Here is a 22,285-nt window from a genome sequence, read left to right as displayed (position 1 = left end):
GGATTGGCTCTCTAGAACACAGAAAAAGATGACAGCAGCCTGAAGATACTTTAAACATTACAGCACTAAATTGGAAAGGTGAGCTCAGCCGGATGGAAGACTAGGTAAAGTAGACAAAGAAAGGAAACAAAGGCGAGGCTTGTTCCCAGGGCATAAGAACAGGGATCTAGAACTGGAGAAAAATCCAGTGATGGGCATGTTGGCAACTTACATCTGTGAGCTACATCCATGAAATGTGACATTGACTAGTTAACCAAATAGGCAATTTTATTATCATCATTTATGACATTTAAATCAGATTAAATAAAATAATGCATTTCATTGCAGTTTCCTGATGGACCAGCCCTCCCTTGGTGGGCTTCATCCTGCTGCATGGAAGTAGTTGCTCCAGCCTTGTCCTAAGTCAGAGAAACTTCAAGAAGCAGCTTAACCACCTCTGTAATTGCCACTCTCCTACAGTCGGTAATCTTCAGGTCTGAAAGACAAAAGCAATACTTACTTTTTCAGGAATCATGATTTCACTTCCTCCTGGCTGACAAAAGATTTCTTGTCCAATTTAAAATGAAAATAACTGTTCATTGAGAAATATCTATGAATAGTATATCTAAAGATTTGATAAAAATATTCAAATCAAGGAAGAGTTAAATGACAATTCCATGGACCTTTAGAAAATACCGATATGGCCACCTGATACCTACTGGCTTCAATTTTCAGTAAGCTCTTCTCACAGAAAAGACTACTGTGATCTTAAGAATTGGAAGGATTTATCCTATAAATACAAATTTTGAGCAAGCAATCTCCCTATTGGTATTATTATATGTTACATTTTATCTATCTCTTGAGATTGGGTCTTGCTATGAACCTTATCCTCTTGAATGCTGAGATTACAGGTGTACAATCAGATGTAAGCTTTCATTATGAAATATATATCACATGTTTCTACCTCAGGTATTTTCTCTTTTTATATACATATAATTGTTTTTTCCATATTTATGTCTCAATAGTATTAATCATGACTAAAGGTCATTTCCCTTAGTAAATTAGAACATTTTCAAATACATGCTAAATCTGGCTCAAATGATGAGCAGAATCATAGCAAAAAGAATAAGGAATCATACAATGCACAAAAGTAAAGTGTCCTGTTATCTCTCAATAGTGTGTTGGTATTAGGTTTTCATGGAGTTTTCTAAAAAAGATAGTAACACAAAATGAGCAGATAGTTTTGAAACAGCTGTAAAAATATTTGATAATCTGGAGTTCCTTCAGAAAACTAGATGCACCCTGCTTGCCTTGGAATGATTTATCTAGCTGAGAAAACATTTACAGTATTTTTTTCTCAAACTGAATACTTATGAGAAACCAGATAGCCCAGATCAGCTGACCCATAGCCTACTGGCTGAGTAAAAATACTATATTGCAACTTGAAATTGTTTAGTGTGAAACTGATGAGCACAGGCACTGACCTAGGCAACCAGCCAGAAAGTCTTCTCCATATCAGCGGACCAGAACAACACGCAGACAAGCCTGTCACTGTGGTTACGCAATCTCTGAAGGTAAAAGCTACAACTGAAGTCTAGGAAACAAGGTGATGTGATCCTTCCCAGCGGCTCCCGTGTGCACGGGGAAGGCCCGCAGGGTGACTGGTGCAGTCCCTGCACACCCTGGTGGTGGGGTGCCACACATGCGACCAACCATCCGTTCCCCATCCCCCTTCCTGAAGACTGCAAAGGGAGCTGGTGATACAACTGGAAAGAAACGTAAGACATGGTTCCACAAGCAGCCTCGGTAACGCCACTCAAGGAAATTGTGTTTAGTCAGCCACTAGCTGTCTCTCCGTCCCAGGTTCACTGTTAAGTCAGGATGAAATGACACCACCACTGTTTTGGTGGAATTCAGAAGCAGAACTGGAAATACAGGTGAAGGATGTAATCTTCTAGGCATATAGCCACTGACCTCAAGGGAAAAGGGGGTACACAAAGCCCTAATTTAGTTCCAAATAATTTTGGAGAAAGATTAGGGACAGTTTGGACTGAGGGAGTAAGGAGTGAGAAGAAAGGTGGGGTTCAGGATTTTGAAGAAGCAGTAACACATAGGGGTGATTGGCTGGATAGGAGAGGGAGGAGGGAGAGACAGAGGAGGAGCTACAGGAAGAAAACTATTCAAAGACAACTACTAATTTCCAGCTTCAAGAACTCAGTGAATGGCCAAGTTACTTTTCAGGATGGGGACTGGAAGACTGGTGTTGAGTACATGGTAAGTAGGCAGACACTGGGGTTGGGAGTTTCAGGCAAGTTGAGGGAAGTGGGGACACACTCACTGGCGTCTAACACCGATCCTTTCTCTTCCACCTCCCTTCTTCGTATCTCATTACCTTGTTTAATACTTGGCCACGGCCCACTCTTCGGCAAAGTGGACATACTTCAGAAGAAAACACACCATCTTCTGTGACATGGCCCTAGCTAACCTCTTTGGGTCATTATTTTTAATCCCAGGTTTCTGCATTCTGGTCCCTCTATACCGCTTGGTTGCTTGGATGAAACTGTCATACTGCTGAGCTTGAGATTTTCTCCTCTGCTTGGGATGACTCTAATCTTTTCTCTGCGTGACTAATCTTTCAGACTCCACCTGAAAGGTTCTATCTTCTCGCAAGTTCTTCACAACTCTCCCTTTCTAAACCTCGCAGGCCACCTTTTTCTAAGGCTGTGAGAACGTCATGCACACTGCTACTAGAGATTTTGCAACTGCACTGGCTCTCACTTGTACATAGCACATGCTGAGTGAACTAGTAGGAGACACACATGATAAGACCTGTTCTATATGAGACATTTTACTTTATCCTCACAACACCTTCATGAGAAAGTCTTTTTTTTTTTTGTCGGTCATGGGGATTGAACTTTGGGCCTGGGCGCTGTCCCTGCACTCTTCAGCTCAAGACTAGTGCTCTACCACTTGAGACACAGCGCCACTTCTGGTTTTCTGGTCGTTTATTGGAGATAAGAGTCTCATGGACTTTGCTGCCTGGGCTGGCTTTGAAATGCGATCCTCAGATCTCAGCCTCCTGAGTAGCTAGGATTACAGGCATGAGCCACCAGCGCCGGGCTAGAAAGTCATTTTTTTAAACCCCTCTTTACCCTAATGTGTGTCTAAGGACACACTCACAGTGAGAGAGTAGTAGGTTTATCAACTCACCCGTTCCTTTCTTTTACTGACAAGTAACTGGGATCTTTTTCAGATGATTAATTTGCTCCTGGAGGGGGGTGGGAAGTTTCATGGCCAAGACATTGGACACTGGGATGCTGACCTAACTAGTGATGTGTTTTCATACTGAAGGTGACCAACACTGCCTGGCTTCAGGAGGTTCTCCTGTGGGGAAGCCAGGCTTATGCTAAATATGGTTCTGCCTCTTTCTGTAAACACAAACAAAAGCCAGAGCACATATAACTCATTTGCCCTGCATATTCCTTTCTACTTAAAGAGGGAAAGCTAAGACACTACAAGAGGTGAAGCCAGATGTGGTGTTACATACCTGTAACCATAGCACTGGGGAGGCTGAGGCAGGATGTGCTTTGTTTTTCTTTTTAACTTTCAAAATTTTTATTATCTTTAAGCAGTTGGACAAAAGGAGTTCAACTCAACATATGAATTTATGACTACAATGCATCTTGCCTTTTAAATACTTTGTTAAAATAAACACATTCTTTGTTCAGTTAGGTTCTTTCAGGCTACTGGGACTAGGCAACCCTAGCTACTTTGTACTTATGCTTTTAAATGTTTCCATCCCTATCATCTGAAGAGCAATAACCTTTCTCTTCCTTAACTTCTTTCTCTTTTCCTGCCTCTTTTTCTTCTTTTCTTTTAAATTTGATTTTTTTCTTTTTATCAGTCATGGAGCTTGAACTCTGGGCTTGGGCACTGTCCCTGAGCTCTTCAGCTCAAGGCAAGTGTTCTACCACTTGAGCCACAGCACCACTTCTAGTTTTTTAAGTGGTTTATTGGAGATAAGAGTCTCACAGGGTCCTTCCTTCCCAGTTTGGCTTTGAACCACAATCCTCAGATCTCAGCCTCCTGAGTAGCTAAGATTATAGGCGTGAACCACGGACAACCAGCTATGTGCTTTGTTTTTCAAAAAAAATTTTTTTGGAAAAATTACAATATTTTCTTTGATTAAAATAAAATGGGAATTACTGTTACATTCAACGATTACTTTTTAAAGTCAGAGTCTATAAAGCATAGGACCTGTACATTGGTCTGGGGGGTTTTGTCATTTAAGTAGATTGCTTTTTTAACAGCCCACTCCGGATCTGTTCATATCCAAAGGAGCACTACAATTTACAATAACTAATTTGAGCAAAACTCAGCCCTGGAAATACTGAGGGCTTTGGTTTACACCAATAGGAACTGGTTGAAATGGCTGGGAAAGTTGGAAAGTAGCCAGCTCTCTAAGTCCAGCTAATAACTTCTGACAGTGAAGGGGAGCAAATTAAGCTAGATCATGTGGGAAGAATGCCACATGACCAGACCAGCATAAAATTATGGAAAATCTTACAGCAGGCCAGATCCCTGATCTTGAGGGGATTCAGAATACAGAAAAGTCTCTGATATAAAAAAGTATATTTTATACAGACATAAGTAACTTTTTTCTTAATATTACTTTAAAATAGAAGGTAAGTATATTTTTTGGAGCAATAGTGGTCAGGTCAGAGAGCATGTACTAGCTTAAGCCCTTATTCTCTTCAAGCGTGGCATAGTAAGACAGCCACTGAATAAGATGCTTGCCAAGAAAATTCTAGGGCTACTGTTCCCAGCACCAGGAACTACTCATTCCTGTGCACATCTGGATGGATTACTATTAAACCCTATAAATCTAATCCCTTTCTACAGAAAGACACTTTGGGCCTTTTCCCAGAAAGACACCATGGTCATTCTTATTCTTCCTCACCCTTCCCACCTCTATTTTGTATATTTTTCATAGAATATTCTGTAAAGAGCAGGTACTAGGAACATAGATATTCATCATAAATACCTGTTTTTAAGTATTCATTGATGTTGAATTTTTCTACTTACTTCCTCTAAAAGGTGAAAGTTTTGCTTAAAAACTCTCGATTCACAAGTGAGGAATTACAATGTAAAGCAATTCAAGTTGACATTTCCCACCTATTTTATTTTTCTTGAGAAGCTCTGGTATAGAATTTTGTAAAACTTGAAAATAAAAGTTTTATATGATCGAAATTAAAAAAATTTAGCCTACATAATAAAAACAAAACTTCCAAGCCAGGCGCCAGTGGCTCACGCCTGTAATCCCAGCTACTCAGGAGGCTGAGATTTGGGGATCATGGTTCAAAGCCAGCCCGGGCAGAAAAGTCCATGAGACTCTTATCTCCAATAAAGCACTAGAAAACTGGAAGTGGCACTGTGGTTCAAGTGGTAGAGTGCTCGCCTTGAGCTGAAGAGCACAAGGACAATGCCTAAGCCCTAAGTTCGCTGGGAAAGTGGCTCAGTGGTAGAGCGCTTGCCTTGTATGCATGAGGCCTTGGGTTCGATTCCTCAGCACAACATAAGCAAAAAGAAAAAAGCTGGAAGTGGCGCTGTGGCTCAAGTGGTAGAGCACTAGCCTTGAGCTGAAGAGCTGAGGGAAAGAGCCCAGGGCCAGAGTTCAGGCCCCACGACCGGACCCCCCCTACCCCCCAAAAAAAGCCCCATGACTGACAAAACAAAAACAAAAACAAATTAAAAAAGCTTCCATTACAATGACAGTATTATAACTTCCACGATTAGGTTTTGTGATGTGCTGGCAAAACTGCAGTAATTATGAAATAATTTTTGGTATTGTTGAAGTAAGCTGTCCATTTGAAAGCTACAATTTCAGGCATGTGAACCACAAAGAAAGGATATTGCTAGAGCTTGCTTTTTTACTTTCTCCCCTTCCCTAGAAAAAGAAAAATTCCAATTGCAAACCCTATGATCACCTCTTGCATAAGGTAAACACATTTATTTTGTTCCACCAAGAAACATAAAACATAGCTCCATGGTTATTGTCTTATAAGCTTACTTGTTTGTATACAAGACACCAAGTATATCTGGTAATTTAAGAAATGAAATAAACAGCCAATATCACCCATGTGGGAAAATGGCTTTTCATTTAAAAACATATGGCTTGTCATAGACATGTTTCCTTCTTTATATTCTACCATTATTTTAAAAAGTGATTAATCATATAGTTAGAAAAAGCAAACCTATGGACAAATGGGATTGCATAAAATTGCAGAGCTTCTGCATGGCAAAGGACATTGCTAGCAAGATCAATAGAAAGCCCACGGGTTGGGAGAAGATCTTCACTAGCCATACAACAGACAAGGGTCTCATATCTAAAATATACTTGGAACTCAAAAAATTAAATCCCCCAACAACAAATCCTCAAAGAAACAACTGCCCAATAAATAAGTGGGCTAAAGACTTACAGAGAAACTTCTCTGAAGAAGAAAAAAGGATGGCCAATAGACACATGCAGAAATGCTCAACCTCCCTAGCCATAAAAGAAATGCAAATCAACACAACATTGAGATACCACCTCACCCCAGTTAGAATGGCTATAATCAAGAACTCTAATAACAACAGATGCTGGAGGGGATGTGGATAGAAGGGAAGCTTACTGCATTGTTGGTGGGAGTGTAAACTTGTTCAATCTCTTTGGAAAGCAATATGGAGGTTCCTCAAAAGATTCCACATAGAGCTCCCCTATGACCCAGCAATCCCACTTTTGGGCATTTACCCAAATGATCACAAACAAGACCACACTAAAGCTACCAGCACAACTATGTTTATTGTAGCCAGATGCCCCTCAGTAGATGAATGGATCAAGAAAATGTGACATATATATACAATGGAATTCTATGCCTCCATCAGAAAGAATGACATTGCCACATTTGTTAGGAAATAGAAAGACTTGGAAAAAAATTATATTAAGTGAAGTAAGCCAGGCCCAAAGAAACATAGATCCCATGGTTTCCCTTATTTGCAATAACTAGTATATGTATGAGTCAAGCAGAAAAGGTCAGATAAGTTGATGTTAGGGGAATGAACCCCAAGATAAGTATTCAAATGTTTTTTTTTCTTTCTTGTAATTGTTTCTAACATATTTATAAGATGATTTCTTTGTTGCTTTGTATGTCCCTCCCCCATGGTATAACACCTGCTTTCAATGTATTTGATGGTTGGTATAATTTGTGGAGGGGAAGGGAAAAAACAAATAGTTTAAATAGGGATACAGGTGGACCCATTGCAACAATGAGATGTACAAGTCGTTATGTCGAAAAACGAACTTTACAACTTTGGTGGGGGGGGGGGGGTTGGGTGATGGGGGCGGGCTGATGGGAAGGGGAAACAAAGGAGGAGGCAACAATGCTTGATAAGAAATCTACTCATTACCTGGCCCACGTAATTTAACACCTCTGTACAGGATTTTCACAGTTAAAAAAAAAAAGAAAAAAAAAGAAAAGCAAACCTAACATGCTGAACAGAATATAGCCTCTGTTAGTGATTTATAATTGTTAAAATAAAATCCCAATAATGGTAGGTTTTAATTAAGAGTAAAACAATTTTGTTAGTTATCTGCTGGGTACAACGCTCAACCTGAGAATTATTACTACTGTCTAAAAGTTCTTAACTTATTACAAAATAGCTAATAGATATATTTTACCGAAAGTAATACAGTAGCCCAATTACATTATGAACACGTCAAGTTGTATTACCAGGGAAACACAAAGATCAAAGCAGGCTACTTGGATGTCTATGTGCTTGTGGAGCAAGGCAGGGACATCTCTTTCAGTCAAGTCTCTGCACATTCACTATCAGATTCGTCTTGAATTAACTCCAATAACTACATTCCAAAGGAAGATTGTACTCTTGGCTTAGCTATTTTGGGTGGAACAAAAGCATATTTTATGTAGGTTCCTCCTCCAACAGATTTTCTTTATTTCTTTTTATAAAAGCAAGCTTGCATAAGCACTCTCATTTCCAGTGCACTGTATGGCGTGGTGTATCTAATGCTTACTAGCAGAACAACTGAAATGCTAGTCCAGTAAGGCAAGTGCTAGCCACATGAATTTATTAGCTCTTAGGTATAGCGGTTGCAGGGAAAATGCTCAGCAACTATGTGGCCAGTGGCTACTGTATCTGAGACTCAGGTAGAAAACTTTCTCATCACTGCAGAAACTTGTTTAAGACAGCATGAAATAAAAGATATCTGTTTCTCAGGCGAGATTTGGTTAGCCCCAATGACTACTTTATCACGGATACATGCTTTTCATGTAATAAAAGACTAACTGGATTAGATGTCAGTTCTAACATGAGGGGAGAATGACATTTTGAAAGATTGATGTTAAATGACTAGTATACCATACCCATGATACAGCCTCAAGTTTCAGTAAGTGTATATCTACTTTATTATTTTGGCATTGGCAGCTAACATATGTTATTGTGTGACTACTTATATGGAAAGATCATAACTTTAAAAAACCATAAAGAGAAGCCTGCTGTTTAATGCTAATGCATATTCCTGCTATAGAGAAATGCAGAGTAAAAAGGGCAGGAAAAGCCACTCCTAGACTAGTCACTAAAAAAATGCACCAAGTAGTTCTAAATTTCTTCAAACATTATCCTTTAAATGACCACAGAAAAACACATTCTAATTCTATTACTATGTAACACAGCTATTGAGTGACCTAATTTGTTTTAAAAATGAAGCAGGAACCATTTAATGAAGGAAGCATTCTGATCAGAACTTTTTGATTATCATAAGAGGAATGACAATTAGTTGTGGATGTTAGTACACTGCCACACTGCTTTGGTCAAACTGCTTTAGAGTTCATTTGAGAATAGTCATGACCTATAACTGTGGATGTTTATAGATTCAATGCCATCTTTGGGAGGTCTAGTCTTCAGAAAAAGGCATCACAAGGACTCAATGTAAACTCAATTATGACAGTAGTTCTGCAAACAAACTTTTTTCCCCCATTTTTCTAAAACAATGAGTATACTCTTCCCGTCTCAGGGAATACCAAGTTCTACTTTAAAGATAAAGAAGGAAGACAAGAGGAAGGACACTTACGGAGACCACACTCTTGGGAAAGCTTCTATTTCTTCCTGGGTATATTCATCCAGTCGTTTGGGCACTTTCCGTGGCTGAGGAAGCTCTTCCACTAAATTCTTAAGAATAGCTTCTGGAATATCCTATGTTAAACACATTTGAGGCTAAGCATCTTTACTATACCTTTCTTAAGAACGAATTATTAATACTTAGGAATTAAAATTAAGCAAAAGTAACCCCACTTTTGTAATAACTATAAAACATTAAAAAAACACAACAAAAGCAAAAGAGCTCAAAGAATGAGTAAATACAATCTTTATATAAATCCTTGAAACAGTGGGCCAACAATCTAATCCTATTATGATACACTGTTAAAAAAAAAAAAAAGAACAACAACAAAACCTATTTATAGAGCCAAATGTGGTGGTATATGATGTAAGCCCCAAACTGGGGAGGCTATAGCAGGAAGAATGTGAGTTCAAGGCCAAAAATATAAACAAACAACCAAAAAACCCAGAACAAAAAAATTGTTCACTCCCTCTTCCGCTGTAAGAAGGCGTTGCCTTGGTCCATGACCATTTATTCACCGGTGAGTGTGCACTGTCTGCCCAGGGCTCACACACCCAGTGCCACTGCCTTTCCACTTGCCTTCATGTTGCTAGCAGTTCCTAGAAATGGCTCAAACTATACACAGACTGGGTGGTTATCAACATATACAAAACAAAGACATCTACTGGTAGTGGATTGTCCTGAGAAGCGTTTTAAACATATTTTCATCTCCTTCCCATCACTTCCTCCAGACATTCTAATACTCATGCATAATCGCAGATTCCGAACAAGCAGAGATGACGTCTGGACACACGAAACACTGTTAAGTGACAGTTTTTACATACAGAGAGGGGCTATGTGATGGTTTTGTATTTATGAACTTTAACGACTATCACACTCTTCTTTGGGAAGCCATTAGCAAAAGCCTGAGATCACTTGATAAGACAATTCTCAGAGCTGCTTACTCAGTGGAGGCTGCAGGTCACATGGCTGCTGGTAAATGTGTGCTAAACAATGGAATTCTGACAAACATGACTTTTCCAAATTTCCTTACCATTAAGAGGAATTTACTGAAATGAAACAACTGATGTGAAATGAAGAATTAAAGTTGTTGATTAAGCATTATACAGAATAAGAGCAGAAGAGCCTCCTTTAGTCTGCACACAGAGACAGTGCCCAGAAATGCTAACTGACTGGATTTAGTGATGCTAAGAGTTCTTCACAGAAGGGGTATTAGCCTAATGAGTAAGATGAGAAAAAGAAATAGTGTAAGGGCTTGGTGATCACTTGCTTTGTTACTACTGTTTGTGTAGCAGTTTTTCTTTATATCCCTCAGACCAGCCTGGCATTCACTATGTGCTCAGGCTGGGCTTGAACTCACCATTCTCTGCCTATATTGGGACTACAGATGGGCCATGTTTGCAACTTTTTATTGCACAAAAATCTCAAATCTATAGAAATGCTGTGAGAATACAGGGAACACTCATCAGAATATGGTGAGATTACACTGAATACTTAAATTCCCCAAAAGTTAACTTGCTATGTCTGCTTTCTGGTTTTGTCTACTTGTATACCCTTTCTGGGTGAACTATTTCAGTAACCTGAAAATTATTCAACTCTAAAAATTTCATTAGGTATCTCCTAAATATAAGCATAGTCTATATATCTATGTCACAAGTGTATGTTCTACAAGGTGAATACCAATAAAATACTTTTCATCTATTAAATAACATTTATTTCAACTTCTCAAAACTGGTTTCTTTCATATAAAATAAATTCACAATTTAGTCAAGGATTACATGCTCCTTTAATATGAAGTTTCCTTGCCTTCTTTTTATGCAATTAGCATTTAGAAGAGGTCTATTATGTTGTGGAATCTCTTTATATTTGGATTTTCCCAAATGTTTGTTCATGATGAAACCTAGGGTATTTTTCTGCTAGATGCCACACAGTTTATTTGGAATCTTCAGTGTTTCACAGCAAGAGGCAGTTCATGCCACTTTGTCCCATACCAGCATGTCTGATCTTGGGTTTAGGGTAAGAATACCTCAAAATGGCTGTGTTCCCTTGATTCTTCTGCCTCAGTGTTTGAGTCTTATTTTTGTTACTTTCTATTATTTTACTATTATCACTGCAGAAACAGAAATCCCATGCAAGTGTATAATCCATAATAACTTTGTCCTTTTTCTCAAGAAAGAGTTCCTTGTTCAAAAGACAGCAGATACTAAGAGGAAAAAACAAAGAACTTGTAGACTCTTGTTAGCCTAATGATAGTTTGTTTTACAGCTTAAAACAGGATGACTTATCATTTTATATATGTGCATGTTTTATGTGTGTGTATTTAAAAATATAAAATATATCAGAAGTTGGGATACAATTATGACTAATCCTAGCAATATGAAAGGAAGAAAAAATGCTTAACGAAACATTAGTAAAGGTATCTTTACCACTGATTATGGACCCACCTCGTCTGGGAAAAGATGTAGCCTTTGCATCATTGTTCTCCTGTGAAGGTTTTTTGGCAGCATGCCATAAATAGCCAGTTTCACAATCTGAAAAACAGATATACTTAGTAAGAAAAACTTTACTTGGGTATAAGGAAAGGAAACAATTAGATAGGCTGACAAAAATTCATAACTATGGTTCAGCATGAGGGTCAGAAAGAAACTTAAGTAAACGTGAAAAGAATACAAAAGGAACTTTTATTTGTATATTATCATACTCTAGGCTGCTAATTATGCTATTTTTGTTTAGTTTTTTCATTTAATGAGGAAATATTAAAAATATTAAAAGATTAAATATTAAAAGAATCCACTTTTGTGCTAATTTTAGATAGCCTCAGAAGAAATTCTCTAGCCTGATGCAATTAACTGGTTCAAATAATCTGTCACCCACAGCAGAATCTAGGATGCCTTCACCTGTTTCTTGCTGGTTGGTAAGTTTTCAATTCATAAATTAAGACTAACTACAGTTACTACAGACTAACTACAGACACACTCTCTAAGACACAAGCCTACAACAAGAATCATGGCTAACATTCTAGGGAAACTTACATTGTGCACAATACTGGTTAGAAATCTTTCTTATGACTCAGGGAAGTATCCATTATAGCTAGACTTGTTTTGTAGATAAGGAAATGGATTTAGTGAAGATAAAGAATTTCCCTAGTTTCAGTTTCCGTAGTTCCCTAGTTGGAACTCAAACCAAGCATGCAGGCACCCCATATAGGCAGACACACTCTCTGTGACTTATACAGAGGCCAATGCCCTTTCACTCTATCACATCCATTCCCAAAGCGGTACTCTAGGTTTTCCATGACTTACTTATCCATTTTATAGTTCTATACATTGCTGGTATGAACATAATTTTATGTACACTTGGTCAAGGCTATGTAGTTTTACCGTGTTCTACATTTCCTGGGTTGAAGAGAGTGCTCCTGGTATATAATATAGATGAATATAGTATCAGTTCTTCATGAAAGTACTGAGACTTTAGAAGTGTTAAGTTGATTTTTAATAATTCCATAAGACAATTTGATGTGTACTAGCGTCAAACCATGAGAAGAAAATGTATTAGAACAGGGCTCCATTGCCGTTTCCTACTCCTTTTATTTACTTATTAAATCAGTATGTACCTTAGGACAGATAAAAGATAATGACATATCACATATATTTTCTGTGTGAGTGCTGTATTGAATCTATGTTGCGGAGACTTTATTTCAATGTAGATTTATAATGTAAAAATTACAAGTAACTAAAATTCACTTGCTCAGTCCCACAAACCACATTTCAAGTGGTGACTACTATGTCGTTACAGGCTATCACAGCTGATAGGAGAGAGAGAAGATTTTCATGATGGCAGACATTTCTATTGGACAGCACTGATCTAGGGGCTGTGTATTTGATATTCTGAACATCGTAGTGGTAAGTAAATTCTATTACTTTTCATGATCTTAGAAAATTTAGTAGTATTTATCTGAATTACTATGTTGGCGCTTAAAACTTTTGTTCAATTAAAATGCAACATCATCCTCAAAGTAGTGAAAGTGAAAAAAATGTAAAAATGTTACATGCTAACAAGGGGGAAAAGACATCATATAAACCCATGATAAAATACCATGTACACACAATCTAGTTGGATAGACTTCAAGGATAAAGACTTTAATACTTCAGGAAGTTCAGAAAGTAAAAAAGTTAGAACAAGTATGATGAACAAATGTGAAAGAGCTTATTCCAGGGCATGTGCTACTTATTTCACATAAAAGAATTGTATTAGATATAAAAAGTAGTTGCTGGGGGCCAGTGGCTCATGCCTATAATCCTAACTACTCAGGAGGCTGAAATCTGAGGACTGCAGTTCAAAGCCAGCCCAGGCAGGAAAGTCCATGAGACTCTTATCTCCAATTACCACCAGAAAACCAGAAGTGGTGTTGTGGTTCAAGCACTAGCCTTGAGCTGAAAAGCTGAGGGACAGTGCTCAGGCCCAGAATTCAAGCCCCTTGACTGACAAAAATAAAATAAAAAGGAGTTAACATACAAAAGGCTCTATGCTACAACTTACAAGGACAGCAAAACTTCTATGTACCTAAAATTAGAATTTACTGTCTAGTCATAATAGTATTTAAAAATATTTTTAAAAATTATACCCTATTTAAATATTAAGTCTATGTACATCAGACGTCCGTATCTGGTAAGTCAGATAAGCCAAGTACTGATTAGCAAATTATGTCTGCAGGCACGCTCGTCTGTTCTAGACAAACATAATTGGAAATACAACAACTGATATCTTCCTTAAGAAGATAGTTTTTTCTCAAAATTAAAGTCAAAATTAAATTTTCTAAATTAGTAAGATCTCTTAATGAGGTAATAAGAATAGATTTAACTAAACTATCTTCTAAGCTTTTAGCAATTATTTGTAATTCATTTCAATGTTTATTCATAAAAATATTTGAAATAATTATTGCAAGTGTCATCAAATATTTATGTTAAAAAGTTGGACTGTGGTGCCTCCTAGTGTACGGTTAAAATGTATGAATAAAAAAAAATTAATTTAGAAACTCCTTAAATATTTATAAAGTACTAAAAGTACAATTCATTGTAATATTTATGGTATACTGTCAGCATTCTTTGCTATCACTTTCAATATATAATATCCAAATCTTATTAGTTGTTAAACAGATTACAATAACATGTAATAGTCTAAAAAATACTAGCTGTAAAACAGAACACTATTTTCTAAGAAGTGCTCTCTGAGCACACTTCTGAAAATCGATATAAATAAAACCAATAGTAGTGTACTGTCAACTGAAACCTTGAAAGAAACAAAAGAAAAATTCAGAAAACCATAGGCATATTTGCTGAGTAGAATTGCCCGGAAAGTAAATACAGGAATTAAAAAAAAAATAGGACTGCAGCTGGGCACTGGTAGTTCACTTCTGTAATCCTAGCTACTCAGGAGGCTGAGATCTTAGGATCACAGTTCAAAGCCAGCCTTCACAGTAAAGTCCACGAGAATCTTAACTGCAAGTATGCACTAAACACCAGAAGTAGAACTGTGGGTCACATGGTAGAACACTAGCCTTTCACATGATAGAGCACTAGCCTTAAGCAAGTTCAAGCTTCAGGACTGGTATGTATACACATATACACACACACACCAAATTAAAAAAAAAAAAAAAGGAAAAGAAAGGATGGTATCAAATTATAGTTTCTGCACAACAAATGAACCAGAATGAAGACACCTTCTCTGAATCTCAGGAGGCTGAGCCCTGAGGGTCTGAGTACAAAAAGTCTGATCAGAAAAGTCTATGAGACTGTTTCTCTAATTAACTACCAAAAAAGCTGGACTAGAGATGGGACTCAGGCACAGAATGACAGCCATTAGTAAAAAAAGTCAAGTGGGAGTTTGAGGCTCTGAGCTCAAGTCCTGGTTTCCGTGTAATAAAAACAAAAACTAGGAGCTGGGAAGGTGGCTCAGTGGTAGAGCGCTTGCCTTGCATGCATGAGGCCCTGGGTTCGATTCTCCAGCACCACATAAGCAAAAAGAAAAAAAGCCGGAAGTGGTGCTGTGGCAAGTGTAGAGCAATAGCCTTGAGCTGAAGAGCTGAGGGACAGCGCTCAGGCCCAGAGTTCAGGCCCCACAACCGGACCCCCCCACCTAAAAAAAACAAAAAAAACCCCAAAAAACAAAAACTAAAAATTAAAACAAAACCTTGAGCAGAGAAAGTACATAGACTGGGAAAAGAGTAGATGTTAAGAGTCAAAAAAGTCTACAAAGCAGAAAATGACATAGGCAAATATAAATCAGAAAGAGGCTAATATAGTCAATATTAGGAAAAAACAGACCTCATTATAAGTGTTAGTGGAGATAAAGTTAGTGTATAATGACCTTGACTTATTCTTCAGGGAATATCATACTTCTAAGTTAATCTGACTCAATTTTCAAAATGTACAAAACAAAAACCAAGATTGTAATAATAATAAACTAACAGTGTAATAACAATCAAAATCCATAAACAAACTCTCAGATAAACAATATATTAAAAACTTATTTAGCGTGTTTGTTAATATATACAGATATATGCATATATACATAGTCACATGGGCATAAACATCTACATCAGTCTATCTTTTCTCCAAGGAATTTAGAAAAAAATTAATCATATAATAGGTAATTTATACAGATATTAAGAAAAGAAAGCATAAGAATTATTCAATTAAATGTACAGTATAATAAAGAGCAGTTGGAACATACACATAGAACTAAATGATAATGAAAATACTACTTATCAAAGCTTGTGTGACATACTTTAAGTGAAGTTTTTGCAGCACTGAATGGCAGTTACATTAGAAAAGAAGGAAGATTATTTAAAAACTCGAGTCTAAACCAATTTTCCCCAGATGACAAATAAAAACTCAGTAGACTTACTGCCACTGGATCCCTCTGGTGAAGCTGAGCAGCTGTTACTTGTTTAAATCCACCAGGGTAGCTGTTAAAAGAAGCAAGATAATTAAACTGGGCATAGGCTATGATACTGTATACTTAAAACTGATCATTCTTTTTAATAAATTATTATTTCTGAACTAAGATAATTATTAATGAATTAAATAGTAAGGCTATTCCTAAAACAACCAACTACCTCATAAGTACTTTTACTTTTAACTTTCTTGGTAGAATTCTATTATTGCTTGTAGTTTTAGTCATTCATTCATTCATTTCCTATAGGTAGTTTATCACTTCTTTTTTTTTTTTCCGTCTGTCATGAGGCTTGAACTCTGTCCCTCTGCTCTTTAGCTTAAATCTTGTGCTCTACCACTTGAGCCACAGCTCCACTTCTGGTTTTCTGCCTGGGCTGGCTTTGGACCGTGATCCTCAGATCTCAGCCTCCTGAATAGCTAGGATTACAGGCGTGAACCACTGGCGCCCAGCAGCTTATCACTTCCTGATGAAAAAAATAACAATGAATCAAATATATCATGTTAAATGATAACATATTGTTTAAAATATTTATAAATCAAAATATTTAAATTACAAACTATGGAAGGGAAGGCTTAGGAAGATAAAGTGGCACACTATTTGATTCTGAAGTCAAGTTCAGATTCCAAAGAGATAATTATTCTTATTTGCGTGTGTTGTGTTGGGGCTTGAACTCAGGGTCTTGCACTCACTTGGCTATTTTGTTCAAGATAGCACTCTACTTGAATCATTAGAGGTAAGTCTCTTAGATTTGTCTGCCATAATTGAATTGGCTTCAAACTTTGATCCTCAAATCTCAGCTTTCTGAGTAGCTAGGATTACAAACCTGAGCCAACAGTGCCCAGCTCCTGTTTAATGGCTATTAAAAGGCCACTAGTATATATTTGCCTAAATAATATCTCCTTTGTTCATATAAAATATTATATTAAAGTATGGGTAAAATGGAATAATACTGAAGTAAGCTTAATAATGTGGATGTTTTAGATCCAGGTCTAGAAACTAGGCTTTGCAACTCATTTTCCCATTATAATATTAGCAACTTGTTTTACCCTTCTATATATAATTTTACTCAAAACAAAACAATACTTGCCTAATCTGCTTCATAATACTGTATGTATCAAGTGGGAAAATATTTGTTAAAAAGCCTAATAAATTCACCATCAAAACACATGGATGTACACAGGATTTTTATCCTGAATAAAGTTTCAACATTTTTTTTATGCAATGGGAAAAAAGTGGAAAGTCAGTGGAGTGAGAAAAATTGAATGTTACATAAGTGTGATTTCATCCAAGAGAATTTAAAAACATTCTTAAGAGGACTGGGGGACATCAGATTTTAGGAAAAAAATATAAGAAAATTTAGAGATTTGCTGAGAAGGATGGTTCATTTTCAAACTGATTTGATTTTGTTTCATGGAATTTGCATTAGAAAAAGATATACCAGGCTAGACTTCTATTTCTGTCTTCTTTTCTCTGCATGGAAAGCTATCTTTTATGCTAAAAAGATAATTCTATTTTTTAAAACACTGGGATGGCAAGTTCTAAGGCAAAATGCCATTTATGCTATATTTTAGGAGCTTGGACTTCATCCTGAGTATCTGGAAAGCTAATGTAAAATTCTGAGTTGGGAACAATTTGAATCATGGAATACTCATCGACTTTTATTAGTGAAAAATAACTACATTTTCCCTCCACTAGGAGATACCCTGGACAGAGTGAGGTAAATTGATTTAAAATGCTAGCTGTTAAATTAATGAACCCTTACTGAATGTCTACTGTCCTGGGTACTGGGGCTGCACAAATATGCCAGGATCCTGTCCTTAAGAAAAATGATGACATAAATTCTTTTGCTACAACTAACAGTAGTTCTAAATCATGCCAATATTTTTTAGATGGCAAAAGAGTCAGATGTGAGAATTTACCTCCAACTCACATAACCCCTAAAAAAATTAGAAGTGGACATTTACGAAAATAAAGATTTTGAGACTAGAAGTCAGAAGAAATTACAAAGAAAAATGTAGAACTAATCATACAAAGATGAAAAAGTATCATAAAGAAAGTTTATAGTAAGCAAAAAATACAACAGCACATTAATAATAGCTAAAATATTGAGAGAATAATACGAAAAATAGGGAGTCCCATTATTATGCAAATCAGAGTTTAAGAGAGGCTGGATGTGGCAGTGAATGTCTGTAATCCCAGCTATTTAAGAGGTGGCCATCTGGAGGATTATAGTTCCAGGCCAGGCAAAGAAGTTAGTGAGCATGGTGTTTCATACCTATCATCTCAGCTAAACAGGAGGCACAGGCAGAAGAATCATAGTCTAAGGCTGGTTCTACACAGAAACATGAGCGCTAAACAAAAACAGGTTACCTGTCTGTTTTTTTTTTTTAAAAAAATCATACAGTATAGTGCATGCTTATTAAGTGTAAGGCTAAGTTCAAACTCTGGTTCTACCCAAACAAACAAACAAATACTGGAAGAGACAAGTTTCTAATTATTTATAAAGGCAAATATGAACAATAGCACATATCTCACAGAAACCACGAGAGCAGTGAGAGTCCGGAATGATCAATTTCAGTCCCAATTAGTATATACAGCAAAGTTATCTGTTAGGTAGGTCTGAGACTGGAATGTGAACTTGGTACCTGCCCCTCTCACTCACTGACTTGTGATCTACCAACTGAGTCATGCCTCCAACACCAAATTACATTAAACATCAAAAGAGAGCTTCTGCTATAAACACAAAAGAAATTTATGACCACTAAGCCAGCGATGTATCAGATAATAAAAGAACACTACACACACTACCTACACACACACACACACACACACACACACACGCGCGCGCGCAAGGAAGAGATACACAATGGATTTACCTCCTTTTTAGATAAACAAATACTGTCAGGTAGTATGGCAGAGTTGTGTTTGGTTTACTTCAGTAAATTATACATGTAATGTGGGTAAAGGCAGTCCTTTTTTAGATGGTAGCAATTGAAAAATACTTTTCTTTCTTTTAAATAAGAGCAACAGTGTTTTAAAATTCAAACATTTTCAGTATCTACCTTTTTTTATTGTGAAAATACTGTACAGAAGGGTTACAATTACATGGGCAAGATAATGATTACATTTCTTATCAAGCATTGTAGCCTCCTCCTTTGTTTCCCTTTCCCATCCCATCCTTTACCTCCCCACCAAAAGCTTTTTTTTTTTCTTTGGGTCCGGTTGTGGGGCCTGAACTCTGGGCCTGGGCGCTATCCCTCAGCTCTAGGTTAGCGCTCTACCACTTGAGCCACAGCACCACTTCCAGCTTTTTTCTTTTTGCTTATGTGGTGCTGAGGAATCAAACTCAGGGCCTCAGGCATGCAAGGCAAGCTACTCTACCACTGAGCCACCTTCCCAGCCCAGTATCTACTTTTTGACAACATGATTTTCTTACCCAGTATGAGAGGAATATACTTTTTGTTCCCATTTGTTTCCAGAAAATGCAATATGCCTTGTGTTCATTATGACAACATGATCTCCACAGTCACCTAGATTTAAAAAGAAATAAAATACACTTGATTTTAAAAAATAAAAACTTAAGTGGTCTTTGTTATTTATAAAGTTATCAACCTGCAAACAATACACTTGGGAAAGAAAAAGCAAGCCATAGTATACTGCAATCCTGGAACAGATTTCAGTTACTTTTTTTATACATCACCTAAGCATAGAAAGAGTTGGCTGGCCATTTGGAAAAACCTCAACATAGGAAGCTAAAAGAAATTTAATAAAGATGCCAATAACAACAATACATCTTTTAGAGGCAAATGATTATCCTATTCCATTCTTCACATTAATAACTCACTCTACCAAAATGGTTATGTATTAGTACTCTTAAAACCTGAAATTTTCTTTTATAAATAGAGAAAATGGAAACAATATGTATATAGATGTTAAAAAAAGACAAATTGAAAACAAATGGTACATATTACAGTTGATTTTTATTTTCTTCAAAAGAAGAGAACAATGGAACATTTATGGCTTTATGCTTGCTTAACAACTGCTAAAGGCTTTTTCCAGCCATATTTAATGAATTTTTAACTGTCATTCTCCACTATGACTATAAATGTATTTGACAGAACAGATGACCTCAAAAATCAAAATATATGCATTGCATGAATTTCCTCTGGAAAAATACTGCTAAGTATGCTTGTGACTGTTCCTTTAAGAACAAACTAAAAAGTCAGCAAGAAGTTTTTCTTGTAAATTACTACTCATGACAAAAATCAGGTAATCTGAAACATTTATTAAATGTATATTTTATGAGGGAAAACTTCAAAAGATTCTAGAAGTGTATTTAAGAAAAAATGCTGCTAAAAATAAGAAGTATAAGTAAGTACAGTATATAAACTCTGAAGATTACATAGTAGAATTTCATGTAGACTGAAATCAAACAGCAAAATGTTCTGAGAGACCATATTCCACATGGACAAGGAAGTGTGATTTCATCACAAAAGACAGAACACAGTGGTTTGAAGGAAAGATCTGAAAAGCTTGTTGTCAGTAGACTCAAAAGGAAAGGCTTCTAGTATTTGGCTAAAGAAATGTTGTTCCTCTTCCTTTCCCTAATTCAGATAAACACATATTCAACACCAGGAAACCAAAATCAAATCCAGTGACAACAGGGGGAGGAACATACAACAACATCAAAGAAAAACCTCTTGTGTCCATGTCTTGGAGTTCCTTTCACTTAGCATCATCTTTTATGTTCATATGTATGTACCTATTGAGCTATTTCTGCTCACCTGCTAAGATTATCCTAGATGTTACTATTGTATGTTTTTCTGAATTAGGGAAGGAAGGGGAACAACAGAATGCTGAGACAAAGGACAAGGGGGAACCAATGTGACAGGGATATTCACAAGACAGTATGTTGGAAATGATCTGTACAAATGGGGGGAGGGAAAGTAGGAGAAAAATGAGGAAAGGGGTAACTAGTTTGACAAGAAATGTACTTATTATCTTACTTATATAACTGTAATCCCTTTGCACACCACCTTGACAAAAAAAAAATGGCAAAGTGACATGGTGGGTTTCTAAGGCAAGTGTTTATGTAGATACTCAGAGCAGATCTATTCCTGTGTTTTGATCATCTACTCCCATAAGAAAGGACTCATTTTTTCCCCCTCAAATTTGCCTGGGAGGGAAGAAGGTAACATTGACTTCTATGGACAAGGTACTAAGGCATTTCTCATCACTTACTGGAATTCTCACAATGATCATCTCCCTCATTCCCCTGCCCTGCCTTTCACCATCTTCCACCAGTACCAGGATTTGAACTTGGACCTTTGAACTTGGAGCTTATATTGGCTTGCTTGCTTGGCTGGTGCTTTACAATTGAGCCACTAGCTTTGGAGATGGGAGTCTCAAGCTGGCTTCAAATCTTGATCCTGAGATCTCAACTGAGTAGCTATGATCATAAATGTAAGCCACCTAGCTCTACATACAACTGTCTTACTAGTCTGCTTTCTCTACCTCTACTCTTTAGGATATAGAGCCATATCTCCATTTCCGGTGGTTTTTTTTTTTTTTTGAGGGGGGGGTAGGAAACTGGAAATAAGAGTCTCATGGACTTTCCCCACTATGCTGGCTTTTACCTGATCACAGCTTCCTGAGTAATTAGGATCATAGGCATGAGCCACTAGTATCCAAGCTTTCTCTACCTTCACTCTTCTCCACTTTTATATTTTAATGAGCAAAATTAGTCCAAGGTTAAACTTTTTGTCTAAGATTGCATGGCTTATAAGTGGCAAACTTAAAAATTTTAAACCCAACACTAATGACTTAAAAACAAATTTTACCCTTCACTACAGCCAAGATGGCATGCAAACAATATTGCCTCTCACTAATGGTCAGGCACTCTTTCTGGTAACCTAGACACACTTTATTGTCTAGGTTAATTGTCAACTTTGTACTTTTCCATATCACCATGTACCAATTGCTCCTGAGGTATTGGAAAGGGTAATTTTTTTTAAAAAACAAGTTCCTTTATGTGAGGTAAGCCACATCACTTGCTATTCGTAGATGTTATTCTAGGATTTCTATTTAATTTCACTAGGAATGCCTGCATGATGTAGCTCCACTTGTATCCATATATTGGAACTGTGAGTTTCAACATACATATCAGTTATATCT

The 22,285-nt window shown here is 36.9% G+C and overlaps 1 protein-coding gene across 1 annotated transcript in view; it reads right to left on the bottom strand.

Annotated features, from left to right (window-relative positions):
• Positions 1-246: 246 nt before the first annotated feature.
• Positions 247-22,285, bottom strand: part of Mrpl13 (mitochondrial ribosomal protein L13) — a 30,234-nt gene continuing 8,195 nt past the window's right edge. Inside the window, exons 3-7 of the mRNA XM_042673215.1 lie at positions 19,548-19,641; positions 16,061-16,121; positions 11,599-11,685; positions 9,107-9,228; positions 247-475 (exon numbers count right to left, since the gene is read on the bottom strand). Coding sequence (XP_042529149.1) covers positions 454-475; positions 9,107-9,228; positions 11,599-11,685; positions 16,061-16,121; positions 19,548-19,641 — 386 coding nt within the window. The 3' untranslated portion in view covers positions 247-453. The remainder of the gene's footprint in view (positions 476-9,106; positions 9,229-11,598; positions 11,686-16,060; positions 16,122-19,547; positions 19,642-22,285) is intronic.

The sequence above is a fragment of the Dipodomys spectabilis genome, unplaced genomic scaffold (assembly GCF_019054845.1).
Source record: "Dipodomys spectabilis isolate Male_0828 unplaced genomic scaffold, ASM1905484v1 ptg000783l, whole genome shotgun sequence".
In the NCBI taxonomy this organism is placed as follows: Eukaryota; Metazoa; Chordata; class Mammalia; order Rodentia; family Heteromyidae; genus Dipodomys; species Dipodomys spectabilis.
The sequence above is the reverse complement of the archived record's forward strand: the minus strand, read 5'-3'. Positions and strand labels throughout refer to the sequence as shown.